We start from the raw sequence: 14,229 nt of genomic DNA on the forward strand, positions 1-14,229 counted from the left end.
TATCAATGACCTGGATGGAGCAGTGGGGTGTGCCCTCAGTGGGTTCACAGAGGACACATGGGTGGTTGGGATGTGGAGCTGCCGAGGGCAGGAAGGCTGTGCAGAGGGATCAGGGCAGGCTGGACTAATGGGCCAAGGCCAACAGTGTCGGGGCCAACAGGGCAAGTGCTGGGTCCTCTGCCTGGGTCACCAAACCCCTCTGCAATACCTGGGGACAGAGGGCCTGGAGAGCTGGGAAAGGACCTGGGCTTGGTAGTGACAGTGGCTGGACACGAGCCCAGGTGGGCAAGAGGCTGATGGCACCTGGACTGTCCCAGCCCAGTGTGGGCACAGCCCCGGGACAGGGATTGTCCCCTGTGCTGGCCCTGGGTGACACCTCGAGGGCTGTGTCCAGTTCTGGGTCCTGCAAGAGAGACTGGAGCGTGTACAGGGAAGGGAAGGGGCTGGGGAAGGGTCCGGAGCCCCAGGAGGGGCTGAGGGAGCTGGGGAAGGGTCTGGAGCTCCAGGAGGGGCTGAGGGAGCTGGGGAAGGGACTCAGCCTAGAGAAAAAGAGGCTCAGCCTGGAGCAGAAGAGGCTCAGGGGGGACCTTCCCAGCAAAGAGGTGACAGGACAAGAGCAAACAGCTGGAAGCTGTGCTTGGGGAGGTTCAGGTTGGACATCAGCAGGAATTTCTTCATGGAAAGGGCTGCCCAGGGAGGTTTGGAGTGCCCATCCCTGGAGATGTCCAGGGAACGACTGGATGTCACTCAGTGCTCTGGGCTGGGGACACGGTGGGATCAGCCACAGGCTGGACTCAGCCTCGGAGGTCTAATCAAACATGACTGTGATGCTATGCAGGCTCAGACCGCTCCACACGGGCTGTCTGTGTCCCCACCGCCCGACCCCCGGCCCCGGCAGTGCCGCCCCTCCGGGGTAAGAGCTGTGAGCCCCGAGACCCCCCCGGTGCAGCCGAGGGTTCGGGGGCTCCGGGGGCTCCGGGGGCACGGCAGCGCGGGGAGTCCCGGTGCCGGGCCAGCAGGGCAGAGCCCGGCGGTGCTGGTGCCTCGGGGACGCCGCTGGGGGTGAACGGGGCTGGGCTGCTCCGTGATACCGGGTCCTGCCCGGACAGCCCGGACAGCGGGGCGGGCACAGGCACTGCCGGGGGACCGGCCCGGGAGTGTCACCGGGGGGAGGAAGGTCCCCCCATTCCGCCCAGGGCCGGGCCGAGCCCTGCTCCCGCCGCCGCCCAGGGCCGGGCTCCGGTCCCGGGGGTCTCGGCGGTGTCCGGTGCTGCCGGGGAGGGTCCGGAGGGTCCCGGTGGTGCTGGGGAAGGTTCCGGTGATGCCGGGGGGGGGGGTCTGGAGGGTCCCGGGGAGGGTCTGGAGGGGTCCTGGCGGTCCCGGGGAGGTCCCGGTGGTCCCAGGGAGGCCCCGGAGGGTCCCGGCGGTGCTGGGGAAGGTCCCGGTGGTCCCGGTGCCGGTCCGGAGGGTCCCGGCGCTGCCGGTGCCGGAGGCGGCGCTGTCCCCCCGCCGGCCGGAAGCGGAAGTGACGCGGCCGCGAGCCCCCCACCCTCCCCCCGCGACCCCCCGGCAGCGGAGCCGCGGCCGCAGGTACCGGCACCACAGGGGGGGAACGGAACGGGGGGACACGGCCGGGCCCCCGCCGCGGGCAGGGACAGGGACAGGGACAGGGACAGGGACAGGGACAGGGACAGGGATGGGGGGCCAGGCCCGTGCAGACCCCCCAGGCCCGGGCCGGGGCAGCGGGAGCGGTTCGGGGGTGCGGGGTCCCCGTGGGATCCCCCCGGCGGGGCCGCGGGGCGGATGCGGAGGGACCCCGGGCCGGGGCAGTGCCGGGGTGACCCCGCGGGGTGGCGGTCATTGAGGGGACTGCGGGGGGACAGGACAGGACAGTGCGGGATGCCGGGCCCAGGGGATGCCGGTGCCGGGGGGGGGGTCCCGGGGCCCAGGGGAGGCGCGGGGGGGATGCCGGTACCGGGGGGGGTCCCGGGGCCCAGGGGAGGCGCGGGGGGGATGCCGGTACCGGGGGGGGTCCCGGGGCCCGGGGGAGGCGCGGGGGGGATGCCGGTACCGGGGGGGGTCCCGGGGCCCAGGGGGATGCCGGTACCGGGAAAGGCCGCCCAGGACCGTGAGGGCTGCGAGGGGATGCCGAGTCCTTGGGAGGACCCGGGGCCGCGGAGCCCGTTCGGGGGTCCCGGTGCTCGCCGCCGCTCCCCGCAGGCCCGATGGACACGGAGCCGCCTCGGGGGCTGTAGGACCCCCCCCCCTCCCACCGCCAGCGCCGGGCCGGGCCGGGCCGGGGGTCCCGCGTCTCCTCCAGCCATGTCGGGGGCCCTGAGCAAGCGCAGCGACCTGGCCAACGACAACCGGTGCCCGGGGCTGAGCCTGGGGCTGGGGGCGCCCCCCGAGCCCCGCACCGGCCCCGGGGGGGGGGGCCCGCCCGAGGAGCTGCCCGGGGCCGGCTGGGCCAAGGCCGGGCAGGACCAGAACCGCAACGAGCTGGAGCCGGGCCCGGGCCCGGGCCGCTCCCCCGGGGCGCTCCCGCCCGGCCTGCAGGCCCGCAATGCCCGCAACGCCGCCGGCCACCCGCGGGCCCCGCTGATCGGCGCCTCCGAGGAGGAGGAGGAGGAGGAGGAAGAGGAGGAGGAGGACGAGGAGGAGGAGGAGGACGGGCCCGGGGTGTCCCCGCCGGCGCTGGGCACGGAGCGGGGCCTGCGGGAGCCCCCGGGGCGCAGCGCCAGCCGCCTCTTCGGGGGGCCCGGGCCCGGCAGCGACGAGGACTCCAGCTGGGCCACGCTGAGCCAGGGCAGCTCCCCCGACGAGCCAGGTGGGCACCCGGCCCGTGGAGTGACTTATGGCTGCCCTGTGGAGCCCCAGGGTGTCTCACTGTCCCACAGCTGCCCCATAGGGCTTCTGACAATCTGTGGCTGCCCCACAAGTGCCCCACAGACCCCAGTGGCTGCCCCCACCTGCTCCTTCCTGCCATCCCCTGTGCTCCTATGAGCTCCCCTAGTCCAGGCTGTTTGCCCACTGGTGCACTGCCAGCCCCCCTGGTGCCATTCCTGTCCCCTGGTCCCTCTGGTCCCCCTGGGCACTGTTCTGTGTCCCCAGCCCCCCTGGGTGCCACTCCTGTCCCCTGGTCCCCCTGGGCACTGTTCTGTGTCCCCAGCCCCCGTTAGTTCCCTACCCCCCTTTGCCTCCTTGTCCCTGTGGATCCCTCCTGGGGCATCCCTCTGTCCCTGGGCACGGGGGGCTGTGTGGGGCTGTGTGGGGCTGTGTGTGGGGCTGGGGCTGACCCCCTGTGACCCCCCGTGCCCCGCAGAGTCGCTGTGGCCGTGCGGTGCAGGAGCACATGGGGACCTGCCCCCCGGGTGGCTGCGGGTGCAGGACACCTCGGGCACCTACTACTGGCACGTCCCCACTGGAACCACGCAGTGGGAGCCCCCCGGAGGGCCCCATGAGACCCCCTCCGATGGCAGCACCCCCACAGAGGGGCCCACCGTGAGTTGGGGCTGAGAGGGCTGGGCTTGGGCTGGGAGGTGGCTGTGCAGCCACTGTGGGGTCACAGGGGGTGGCTGTAGGGTGTGGGGTGACTGGGGGATAATGGTGGGGTGGTTGTAGCAGGTGCAGGGCACCAGTGGTGTGGGAATGGGTTGCCCTTGGGATTACCATGGGGCTCCCATGGTGTGCTGTGGGGTGACTGGGGGGAGCCATGGGGCACTTGTGGGGTGACTGGGGGGCTGCAGTGGGGCTGCCCTATGGAGCACCCTGACCCAGCCCCCTGCAGCTCTCCTGGACCAGCTTTGCCCCGGCCGAGACCTTCAATAATGGGGACTTGTGGAAGGTGAGAGGGGGTAGTGGATGGGGAAGGGTTGGGGGTCAGTGCCCCCCTGGCCCCACAGAGCCCCCTTGCCCCTAGGATCCCACGGCTGAGGAGGAGGAAGAGGAGGAGGAGGAAGAGGAAGATGAGGAGCCAGGAGTGTCAGACCTGGAGATGCTGTCACCAGGCCCAGGATCACCAGGAGAGGGGTACGGTGGGGGCCACAGGGACTGGGGAGATGCATGGGAAATGTGGGGCATGGGTGGGGCTGTGCCTGGGTCCCGTTGGGATGTGGGACCCTGGGTAACGAGCTGCAGAATGGAGAGAGGGTGTCTGGTGTGCAGTGGGAGCTGAGGGGGGCAGGGACCCAGGTGTGGGGCAGGGAAATGGGGTCTCGGGATGGGAGTTGGATTTAGGGGAGTCCCAGGATCTCAAGGCAGGGTGTTGGGGGGGAAAGTCCAAGGTACTTTGGGTGCAATGACCCAGGTGTGGGATGGGGGGATCCCAGAAGGGCTCTCAGGGGCAGGGGATGGGGAGGCCCCAGGGTGCAGTCACTGACCCCCCAAGCCTTCCCCCTGCAGCATGGCCCTGGGCGAGGAGGATGCGCTGGACTCCAAGGTAGGGCCGGTCTCTCCTGACCCTCCCAGCCCACAGAGCCCCTTCCCCACTCCCGTGGGGTCTGGTCCACTGCTGGGGGGCTGAGGCACCCAGCCCAGGGATGCCCTAGCCCTGTCACCTGCATCACCTGCATGGGAGGGGCCTCTGCCACGCCCCTCTGTGGGGTCTGCCCTGTCCCGAGGGCCCGGGGCTGTACAGATTGGGGTGGTGAGGGGTCGGGTGACTGCTGGGGAGCTGGGGCTGCCCTGCACCAGCCCCCTGCCCCCTTGCCCCTCACCATCTCTGCCCCACACCACCCTGCCTCATGCTCCATGCCTTTCCTGCCCCTTTCACTCCCTTCTCCACTGCCCCCCACCCCACACAATCCTTGCCCCACATACCCTCACTCCACAGCCCCTGCCCCACACACCCAGCCCCACACGTCCCCCACTGACCCCCATTCCCCCCTTTCCCCAGGGGCTCCTGGTGCGGTCCCTGGGCTGGGTGCAGCTGCGGGAGGAGGAGCTGGGCCCCGGCCGCAGCAGCAGCGCCGTCAGCGCCTGCATCCGGCAGCTCTCGGGGCCTCGGGACGGCCCTCCCGGCACCTGTGGGGAGGTGAGTGACCTCAGACCCCCGTGTGCCCCCCACATCCATCCCACACCCTCTCCACCGCCCCCCTGGTGTCTGGGGGAGCGGAGCATCCCCCTGACCCTGCTGTGCCCCAGGCGCGGGCGCTGCTGCTGCTGGAGGAGCGCACCCTGAAGCTGGTGGACCCCCAGGACCGGGCGCTGCTGCACGCGCAGCCCGTGGGCGGCATCCGCGTCTGGGGCGTGGGGCGGCACGGCAGCAGGTGGGGGCACTGGGGGGCTGGGGGCACCTGGGGAGTACCTGTGGGGCTGGGGGGCACCTATGGGGCTGGGGGGGCACTGCGGGGTTGGGGGGCACTGTGGGGCTGGGTGGGACCTGTGGGGCTGGGGGACACTGTGGGGCTGGGGGGCACCTGTGGGGCTGGGGGGCATCTGTGGGGCTGGGGGGCATCTGTGGGGCTGGGGGACACCTGTGGGGCTGGGGGGCACAGGGGTGTCCACGTGTGTGGAGCTCGAGGTCTGGTGGCACTGGGGTCCAGTGTGGGGGCCATGGGGTTTTGGTGTCTGCAGGGGTCTCAGGACATAGGGGGCTGGGGATCCTGTGTAGTTGAGGTGCAGGGATGGGGGGGATCTGGGTGTGTGGTACCCTCATGGGGCTTGAAGGTCCCACACAGTGTGGGGTAGTGCTCTGGAATTCCATGGATGTGGGGTTAGGGATGGGGGCATCTGGGTGTGGAGGGGGCCGTGGGGCTGGGATCCCCACACGGGTGAGGTGTGGGGCTGTGGGCGTCACAGGTACACAGGACATGCAGATGTGGTCCCATGGGTTGGGCAGGTGGGGGCCATGGCTCGAAACATTGAGCCTCCCCAGCAGAGAAGGGTGTGGAGCAGGATCAGACCTGCCCCTAGGGGGGTGTGGGATGGGGAGGAGGGGGATCCACGCCCTTCCTGGCACCCCCTAACCCCTCTCTGTTCCACTGTGCTGCCTGGGACACAGGGAGAGGTATGGCCCCAACCTGCCCCCAGACCCCCAGTGCCCCCAGTCCCGGCTGGGGCTGGGTGGGGAGGGGCCTGGGGTGGTCTGAAGGTACCCCCCTCCTCCCCCCAAGGGACTTTGCCTACGTGGCCCGGGACCCCTTGACGCAGGTGCTCAAGTGCCACGTGTTCCGCTGCGAGGGCCCGGCCAGCGCCATCGCCGCGGGGCTGCACCGGGTCTGTGCGCAGGTGAGACCCCCCAGAGCCCCCCAGGAGCCCCTCAAACCACCCCCGTGGCCTGCACCACCTCTGTGCCCAAGTGAGACCACCCCTAAAACTTCCCTGGGAGCCCCTGCTCTGGCTGGTATTGGTTCTGTGTCCAGAAACTCTGTGGTTGGTTCTGTGTCCCCCCAAACTGCCACCATGGCCTGAGGTGCGTCTCTGCCTAGATGAGACCCGCAAAAAGCTCCTAAGAGCCCCCCACCTGGCCTGCACCAGGTCTGGGTTCAGGTGAGACACCCCCAAGACCCCCCAGGCCCAGGTAACCCACCCCAAATTCCCTTTCCGTGGTCTGCACCACATCTGTGCCCAGGTGAGACCCCCAGAAACCCGCCAGGACTTGCCTTAGCCTGCACCACATCTGCACACAGGTGAGACCTCCAAGCCCCTCCAGCCAGCCCCCAGGCCTGTTCTGGGTGAGCCCCTCCCCACCCCAGGGTCCCCACAGACCTGCTGCAGGGCACAGGGATCCCCAGGGGTGTCCATCGTGTGACAGCCAGGAGGGCTGGGGGTGCCCCTTGTGTGATGTCTGGGGGATTGTGGGTCACCACGGGGGTCCCTGGAGGTCACTGTGGTGTGACGTCTGGGAGGGCCTGTCCCCCTGTCCCCCAGCTGACGGCGGAGCGGCGAAGTGCCCGGGCAGCAGGCAACGGCCTGGGGACAGACCCCCCCCGGCTGGGGGAGCCTCCCCTGCAGGGTAGGGGGCTACGGGGGTACCTGGGAGAGAACTGGGGTGGCTCTGGGGGGTACCTGGAGGGGACTGGAGAGTCTGGGAGTGACCAGGAAGGACTGGAGGACTGCTGGGGGAGTCCTGTGAGGGGATAGGGTGACTACAGGGGAGGGGGCTTGTGTGTCTGGGGGGTTGTATTTGCTGGGGTAGGGCAGTTGGAAGAGAGAGTGGCTTTTAGGGAGGTTTGGGGGGTGTCTGATGGAGTCCCCCACCACAGTAGGGCTCCCAGCCTCCAGGAGCAAGGCAGTGCAGTTGGGAGTGTGGGTTTTCTGGGGCAGTGTTGGGATGCTCTGGGGGGTCTTGAAGGGCTCTGGGGAGGTCTGCCATGTCCCCCCCACTCTGGAGTGACCAGCATCCAAGAGGGCTTGGGTGGGGGGTTGAGTGCTGGGTGAGCACTGAAGGTGGGAAGGGGCTCTGGGGTGTTTTGGAGAGCTCTGGGGTGTTTTGGGGGCTCTGGGGGCTGTCTGACAGTGCCTCCCCCACAGTGGAGTTCCCAGCCCCCAAGAGTGAGGTGGTTCAGCGCTTCCCCGTGTGTTACCTGGGCTGTGTCCCCGTTGCCAAGCCAGTGGGTGAGTGGGGGACTTGAGGGGACTGGGGGAGTGTCTTGGGGGCCTCCAGCCCATGTGGGGGAGCCCTGGGGCAAAGGCACCCCCAGGGTTGCCCTGACCCTCCCTGTGCCCCCCAGGCATGGATGTGATCAACGCGGCACTGGAGGCGGCGCTGGCCCCCGGCTCAGGGGAGCCCCCTACACCCACCCCCGTGGTGGTCAGTGTGGCCCCCGCCACCCTCACCATTGCTCACCGCCAGGTGGGTGCCCTCCTGGGACCCCCCTGCCCTGGGACCCCCCTTCCCTGGGACCCCCACCCTCACCATCACCCACCACCAGGTGCATCCCCACCTGGGACCACCCCCCTGGCCTAGGGGGACTGTGGTGACCCCCATCCTCACTGGTGACCCCTTCCTGTTCTGGGGTCTAAGTGACCCTGTCACATGCCAGAGGGGCTGTGGAGACACATCCTTGTACCAGAGAGCCACAATGGCTCCTTCCATCGTGTCCTCATCCCACCACATCCCGTGGGGCCCTGGGGGACCCCCTCCCACCCTGGGGGGCTGTGCTGAACCCTCCCAGCCCCAGGGGATGAGTGACCCCCCACCCTTCCTGGTGGGTGTCTTAGTGACTCCCCATGTGCTCTCCTGCCCCTGTCCCCATCCTGGGGGTGCCCCTCTCCCCATGACATGGGTACCCTGGTGACCCCTTCCCCCGGCTGCTCCAGTGTCCTCTGCTTCTCCTCCTGTGGTGCCCTGGCGACCCCTCCCCTGTGCGTTAAGCCCTCTCCATGCCATGGGTGACCCGGTGCCCCCTGCCCGCTCTGGGGTGCCCCAGTGACCCCCCGTGCCCCGCAGACGGAGGCGGTGCTGTGCGAGTGCCGCGTGCGGTTCCTGTCCTTCATGGGCGTGGGGCGCGACGTGCGCGCCTTCGCCTTCATCATGGCCAGCGCTCCCGGCACCTTCCGCTGCCACATGGTGTGGTGTGAGCCCAACGCTGCGGGGCTCAGCGAGGCGCTGCAGGCCGCCTGCGTGGTGAGTGTGACCCCTCGGTCCCCCCCAGACTCCCCCTGGCCCCGCTGACCCCCCTCGCTCCCCGCAGCTCCGCTACCAGAAGTGCCTGGATGCGCGGCCCCAGGCCTCCAGCTCCTGCCTGCCCGCCCCCCCGGCCGACTCGGTGGCGCGGCGGGTGGGCTCCTCCGTGCGCCGGGGGGTGCAGACCCTCCTGGGGACCCTCAAACCGCGGCGGGGAGGGGCGCAGACCCCCTGAGCGGGGCGAGGGCACGGGGGGCACGCAGCTGGGCAAGGCAGCGCAGGGGGGCAGGACCCCCGGCCCAACGCTCCGGGGCACAGAGTTACCCAGGGTGTTGGGTCGGGGGTCCTGCCCCCACCACTGCCCCCGTGGTGGGTCACACCCCCCCCCCCCCAAGGTCCCCAGTGCATGTGGCGTAACGAGGGTCTGTGTTGTACTAAATCATTAATTAATAAACCCATTCCACCAGCCCGGCTTGGCTCTGCATTTGGCCTCACACAGTGAGGAGCAGCAAGAGGAGGAGGAAGAGGGATGAGAGCGTTGTGTCGGGTTTGGGTCTTTCTAGGATGTTGCAGGTGAAGAAGGGCAGTGTAGTCCATCCACACCTTACTATAGGGATGATGGGAGTACAGATCCCAATTGTGATCCCAGCGGGTGGGAATTAGGACAGGGAGGACAAGGTCGTGGGGTCCCAGCATCCCTGATTTGGGTCTCCCCAAGTTGTGGCTGAGAATTGCAGTGAGGAGGGTGAAGGACAGTGGGGTCCATCACACCTGTACTGGAGGGTGATGGGAGCATGAGGACCGTGTCCTGATCCTGACCCCAGTTCCAGGCCTGGTGGAGAGGCGAAGGAGGGGTGGTGGTGTCCATTGTGCCTTTATTGTGTAACTGGTTGGACACGGGGGCCATGTGCCAATCCCAACCTCACTCCCAGTGACCTTGTGCCGCTCCCGCTCCCAGCCCTGCTCCTGGAGTGATCTTGTGCAGACTGCAATCCTGCTCCCTGCGTGGCCCTGTCCCTGCGCGGCCTCCAGTGACACCACGCGGTGACCCTGCTCCTGGTGTGACCGGGTCCCCGCCCCTGCCGGCCCTGGGCTCAGCAGAGCCGGCGCTGGAGCCAGAGCTCCTGGATGCGTGGGAAGGGCAGTGCGGGGCGCAGGGGCCGGCAGAGCGCGGGGTCACTGGCGCGGCCGGAGCGCAGGGCGCAGAGCAGGGCGGCCTTGCAGGGGCCACCGCAGGGCTCGCGGGGCGGGTGTCCCTTGTGCAAGTGGAACCAGAACAGCTGGAAGAGCTGCTCGTCGTCCTGCATGCGCCGCACCAGCCGGTCCCAGTCGGCCGGGAAGGCCGAGGGCAGCCCGTAGGCCTGGCGGGCGCTGTAGAGGCGCTGCCAGCGCGGGGCCGTGCCCGGGGGCGCCACGTTGGCCTCTGTCAGGTTTAGGATGAAGGTCTCGTGGTCCAGGACCGCGTGGGAGCTCCCAGGGTAGGAACCGGCCACCTCGTACACGCGGTACCCTGCGGCGGGAGGGACGGTCAGTACCGGGGGGGACTGGGGGGACACACGGCAGGGGTTTGGGGTTTGGGGCGCACCAGGATTGAGGTTGATGTAGGTGGTGACACTTGGTGCGATGAAGGCAATGGAGACGGGACGGGACAGCGTCTCCTCATCGTAGAACAACTCGAACTCGTCCACGTGCGTGTGCCCGAAGAACTGGGCTGCGATGGTGCCCTCGAACCTGCCGTGGTCGGGTGAGTAGGGGGGGCATCCCTGCCCCCAGACCCCCACCCTGAGCCTGGCCCTGGGGTCTGGTATGTGGGGTGGGGACTCAGGATACATGGGGTGGGGGTCTGGCACATGTGGTGTGAGTCCAGGGTGTGGGGTGGAGGTCTGCTATAGGGGTCCAGCCTATAGGGCAGGGGCCTATTGTGTGGGGCAGGGGGACCACGTGTGGGATGGGAGTTTAGGGTGTGCAGCCAGGCTCTGGTTTGTGGGGTCTGGCAGGGGGGGTCGAGGGCACATGGACAGGGGTCTGGTGTGCAGGGCAGGGGTCCAGCACACGCGGTTGAAGGCCAGGGCACAGAATGGGGGTCTGGCATGTGGGGTGGGGCACACGGTCAGGGGTCTGGCACCTGGTGTAGGGCTCAGGCAGGGCTCAGGCACTGACCTGTTGACGATGCGATAGTAGTTCCAGCTCCAGCTGCGCAGACAGTGGGCTGGGGGGATGTGCCCGATGATGTGCACCTGTGGGCAGGGAGTCAAGGCTGGGGGTTTGCCCAGGGCCCACCGAGACCCCCCATGACCCCCCAGAACCCCCCCACACCTTCTCCCCATCACGCTCAGCATCTGCCAGGACCCCCATGAGCCACTGGAGCTGCCCTGCAGGGTCAGTGGCGTTGATGAGGAGCCAGAAGTTGGCCTGGGAGCAGAAGTTCATGTTGAGGGAGACGAGGCGCAGCCCAGGCCAGACCTGTGCCGTGTAGAACCCGCCAACCCTGTGTGGAAAACGGGAGTCAGTGCTTGTGGAAAAGGGGAGTCAGTTCCCTGATCCACAGACCCTGCACCCATCCCATGGACCCCCAGCTCTCTGCCACCCACTGCCCACTCACCTACAGCCCCCAGCCTGGAGCCCCCATTATCCCACAGCCCTCTCTGTACCCCAACCAGCCACAACCCCCCTCCTTGCACCTCTCCCCCCATGAAGCTGAGACATCTGCACCCAGCCCCAGCCAGCCTGGTACCCCCACTGCCCCTCCAGTATGGAGATCCCTCTGTGTCCTGCTAGTCCTGAGCCCCCAGTAGCCCAGAGCCCCCAGTCTGTGCTACTGCAGCTGCCCTACCCCAGAACACCTGACAGCCCAGAGCCCCCCAGTCTGGAGCCCCCCAGCCCTGTGTCCTCTCATCCCTGGTACCCCAAATTTCACAGACCCCCAGCAGCCTAGAACCCCCCCACCCCTGTGCCCTCCCACCCCTGCAATCCACAAACTCCCCGTCCATCCCTGGACCCTCCACCCTCTGCCCCGTGCCCACCGCAGGGTCTGCAGGGCGGATGGAGGCAGCCAGTCCTGCCAGGCCTCGGCCATGGCGTCGTACAGCCATGCTGCTGACCGGTTCCCGCGCACATAGGGTGGCGGGAAGGCGTTCACCGGGGTGGCCTCGTGGTTGCCCACGGCCGGGAAGACGCGCAGCCCCCCGAGGCGAGCGCGCAGCAGGGCCGTCACCGTGCGCAGGGCGCGCAGCTGGTCCCCGCGGCTCTGCTGCCACACGTTGTGCGCGGGGATGTCCCCGGTCCAGTAGGCTGCCGCGAAGCCGCCGCTGCCGTTGGTGCCGTTGGGGAGCTGGGCCAGCAGCGCGTCGATGGTGTGCAGGGGGAGGTCGCACTTGCTGTAGCTGCCCCAGAACCCCGCGGCCCCCGGCCCCTCGCGGAGGGCCCCGCGGCAGCACAGCGGGTCGGGGCAGGCGGCAGCGCTGCCCGGCACGTACTGACGGTCCCAGTGCAGGTCCGTGAGGAACAGGACGCGGGCGGTGGGCGCTCCGGGCGGTGGTGGCGTGGGGGGCCTCACCGGCGGCTTGGGGGCGGCGGGCAGGGACAGGTTCCAGGCGCCCAGGATGTCCCAGTGGCCGCAGCCGGGGCCCAGCAGGAGCCCGCAGGCCTCGGGGGGTCGCAGCACGGAGCGAGCCCAGGCGGTCACCACGTCCCCCTGGAAGAGCTGCACGGCCTGGCGGCACACGGGCGGCCGCGCCAGCCGCAGCTCCTGGCACAGCCGCGACGCCACGCGCCCCACGCGGGCCACGTTCGGCTCCAGCTGCGGGGGAGACACTGGGGATGGCCCCGGCACCCCACACCTCTGGGACCCCCCACCCATCAGCTCCCCAGGACAGCCCTGCACGCTGAACTCGGCTGCCCTCAGTGGCCTGTGCCCGACGGCACCCCCGGGATGGGCACGGGATCCCCGGGATGGGCACGGGACCCCCGGGATGGGCACGGGACCCCCCGGGATGGGCACGGGACCCCCGGGATGGGCACGGCACCCCCGGGATGGGCATGGGATGGGCACGGGACCCCCCGGGATGGGCACGGGATCCCCGGGATGGGCACGGGATCCCCGGGATGGGCACGGGATGGGCACGGCACCCCCCGGATGGACCCCTGTGATGGGCACAGGACCCCCCAAGATGGACAGGGCACCCCTGTGATGGGCACGGGACCCCCCGGGATGGGCACGGCACCCCCGGGATGGGCACGGGACCCCCCGGGATGGGCACGGCACCCCCGGGATGGGCACAGGACCCCCCGGGATGGACCCCTGGCTGCTGTCACTGTCCCACACCCGCCACTCACCCCGGCCCACCCAGCTGGATATCCCGAGGCCAGAAAGGATCCACACGGTCCCCCAGTTCCCCTCTGTTTCACTTCTCCCTCCCTTCCCTTCCCGTCCTCTGGGGCGGGTTCAGGGCCCTCCCGCAGCCGGCCCGTGTCCCCGTTCCCGTTCCTGGCCCGGCCCGTTCCCCCAGGCCTGGCCCCGCCCGGCCCGTTCCTCTTCCAGCCGTCCCGGCCCGTCATTTACCCGTCCCCGCCCGGCCCTGTCCCCATTCCCAGCCCGGTCCCGTGCCTGTCACAAGCCCCGACCTGCCCCGGCCCGTCACGAGGGACTGGCCCGGCCTGTCCTGTCCTGTCCCTGTCCCGTCCCTGTCCCCGTCCTGTCCCTGTCCCTGTCCTGTCCCCGTCCTGTCCCTGTCCCTGTCCTGTCCCTATCCTGTCCTGTCCCTGTCCTGTCCTGTCCCCCCTGTCCTGTCCTGTCCTGTCCCTGTCCCCGTCCTGTTCCTGTCCCTGTCCCCGTCCTGTCCCTGTTCCCCCTGTCCTGTCCCTGTCCCCGTCCTGTCCCTGTCCTGTCCCCGTCCTGTCCTGTCCCTGTCCTGTCCCCGTCCTGTCCCTGTCCTGTCCTGTCCTGTCCCTGTCCCTGTCCTGTCCTGTCCTGTCCTGTCCCTGTCCCCGTCCTGTCCCTGTCCCCGTCCTGTCCCCGTCCTGTCCCTGTCCCCGTCCTGTCCCCGTCCTGTCCCTGTCCCCGTCCTGTCCTGCCCCTGTCCCGTCCCCGTCCCGCCCCTGTCGCCCCCCACTCTCCCCGTCCCGGTGTCCCCCCCCTCCCCGTGCCTCCCCCGCCGTCCCGGTGTCCCCGCGGTGTCCCGGCTGTCCCCGGTCCCCGGTCCCCACCTGCAGGGCCAGGTCCAGCGCCCCGAAGAGCACCCGGCAGGCCGGGCACGACACGTTCCGCCAGCCCCAGCGCGGCGCCGCCGCCGCCAGCTGCTCCTCGGGGCCTGGCGGGGACCCCGCCGCGACGGGCAGGGACAGCAGGGACAGCAGTGACAGCAGGGACAGCGCGGCCAGGGCCAGGGCCAGCCCCGGGCACCGCGGCCCCGACATCCGCCCCGGCGGGACCCGAACCCCGGCCGCCATGGCCGCGGGAGGGGCGGGGCCGGCGCGGGGGCGGGGCCGGGACACGCATTTATTGATGAGGGGGCGGGGCAAGGCGGGTAAAGGGGCGGGGCAAACCGGGGGCGGGGCTGTTGACATGGCCGAATATGGAGGGGGCGTGGTCAAGAGAGGGGGCGTGACCAATATCCGCGGGGATGTGCGGGAGGGGGCGTGGCCAGCCGGGGGCGGGGAGC

The 14,229-nt window shown here is 69.8% G+C and overlaps 2 protein-coding genes across 2 annotated transcripts; one reads left to right on the forward strand and one right to left on the reverse strand.

The window, feature by feature from the left end:
- The first annotated feature begins 1,561 nt into the window (after nt 1–1,561).
- Nucleotides 1,562–9,023, forward strand: APBB1 (amyloid beta precursor protein binding family B member 1). The gene is made up of 14 exons (XM_083855124.1): nt 1,562–1,590; nt 2,221–2,827; nt 3,323–3,501; nt 3,788–3,844; nt 3,920–4,029; nt 4,402–4,438; nt 4,895–5,032; nt 5,143–5,267; nt 6,114–6,228; nt 6,871–6,955; nt 7,474–7,557; nt 7,674–7,795; nt 8,393–8,569; nt 8,637–9,023. The coding sequence occupies exons 2-14, from the start codon at nt 2,323–2,325 to the stop codon at nt 8,802–8,804; spliced, it is 1,902 nt and encodes a 633-aa protein (XP_083711250.1). The 5' UTR covers nt 1,562–1,590; nt 2,221–2,322; the 3' UTR covers nt 8,805–9,023.
- Nucleotides 9,024–9,080: 57 nt separating this feature from the next.
- Nucleotides 9,081–14,028, reverse strand: SMPD1 (sphingomyelin phosphodiesterase 1). The gene is made up of 6 exons (XM_083855125.1): nt 13,775–14,028; nt 11,593–12,368; nt 10,886–11,057; nt 10,730–10,806; nt 10,155–10,300; nt 9,081–10,079 (listed from the first exon to the last, which is right to left on the reverse strand). The coding sequence occupies exons 1-6, from the start codon at nt 14,015–14,017 to the stop codon at nt 9,664–9,666; spliced, it is 1,830 nt and encodes a 609-aa protein (XP_083711251.1). The 5' UTR covers nt 14,018–14,028; the 3' UTR covers nt 9,081–9,663.
- Nucleotides 14,029–14,229: the final 201 nt, after the last annotated feature.

This window comes from Zosterops lateralis, assembly GCF_965231275.1.
Source record: "Zosterops lateralis genome assembly, chromosome: 2".
NCBI classification, from domain to species: Eukaryota; Metazoa; Chordata; class Aves; order Passeriformes; family Zosteropidae; genus Zosterops; species Zosterops lateralis.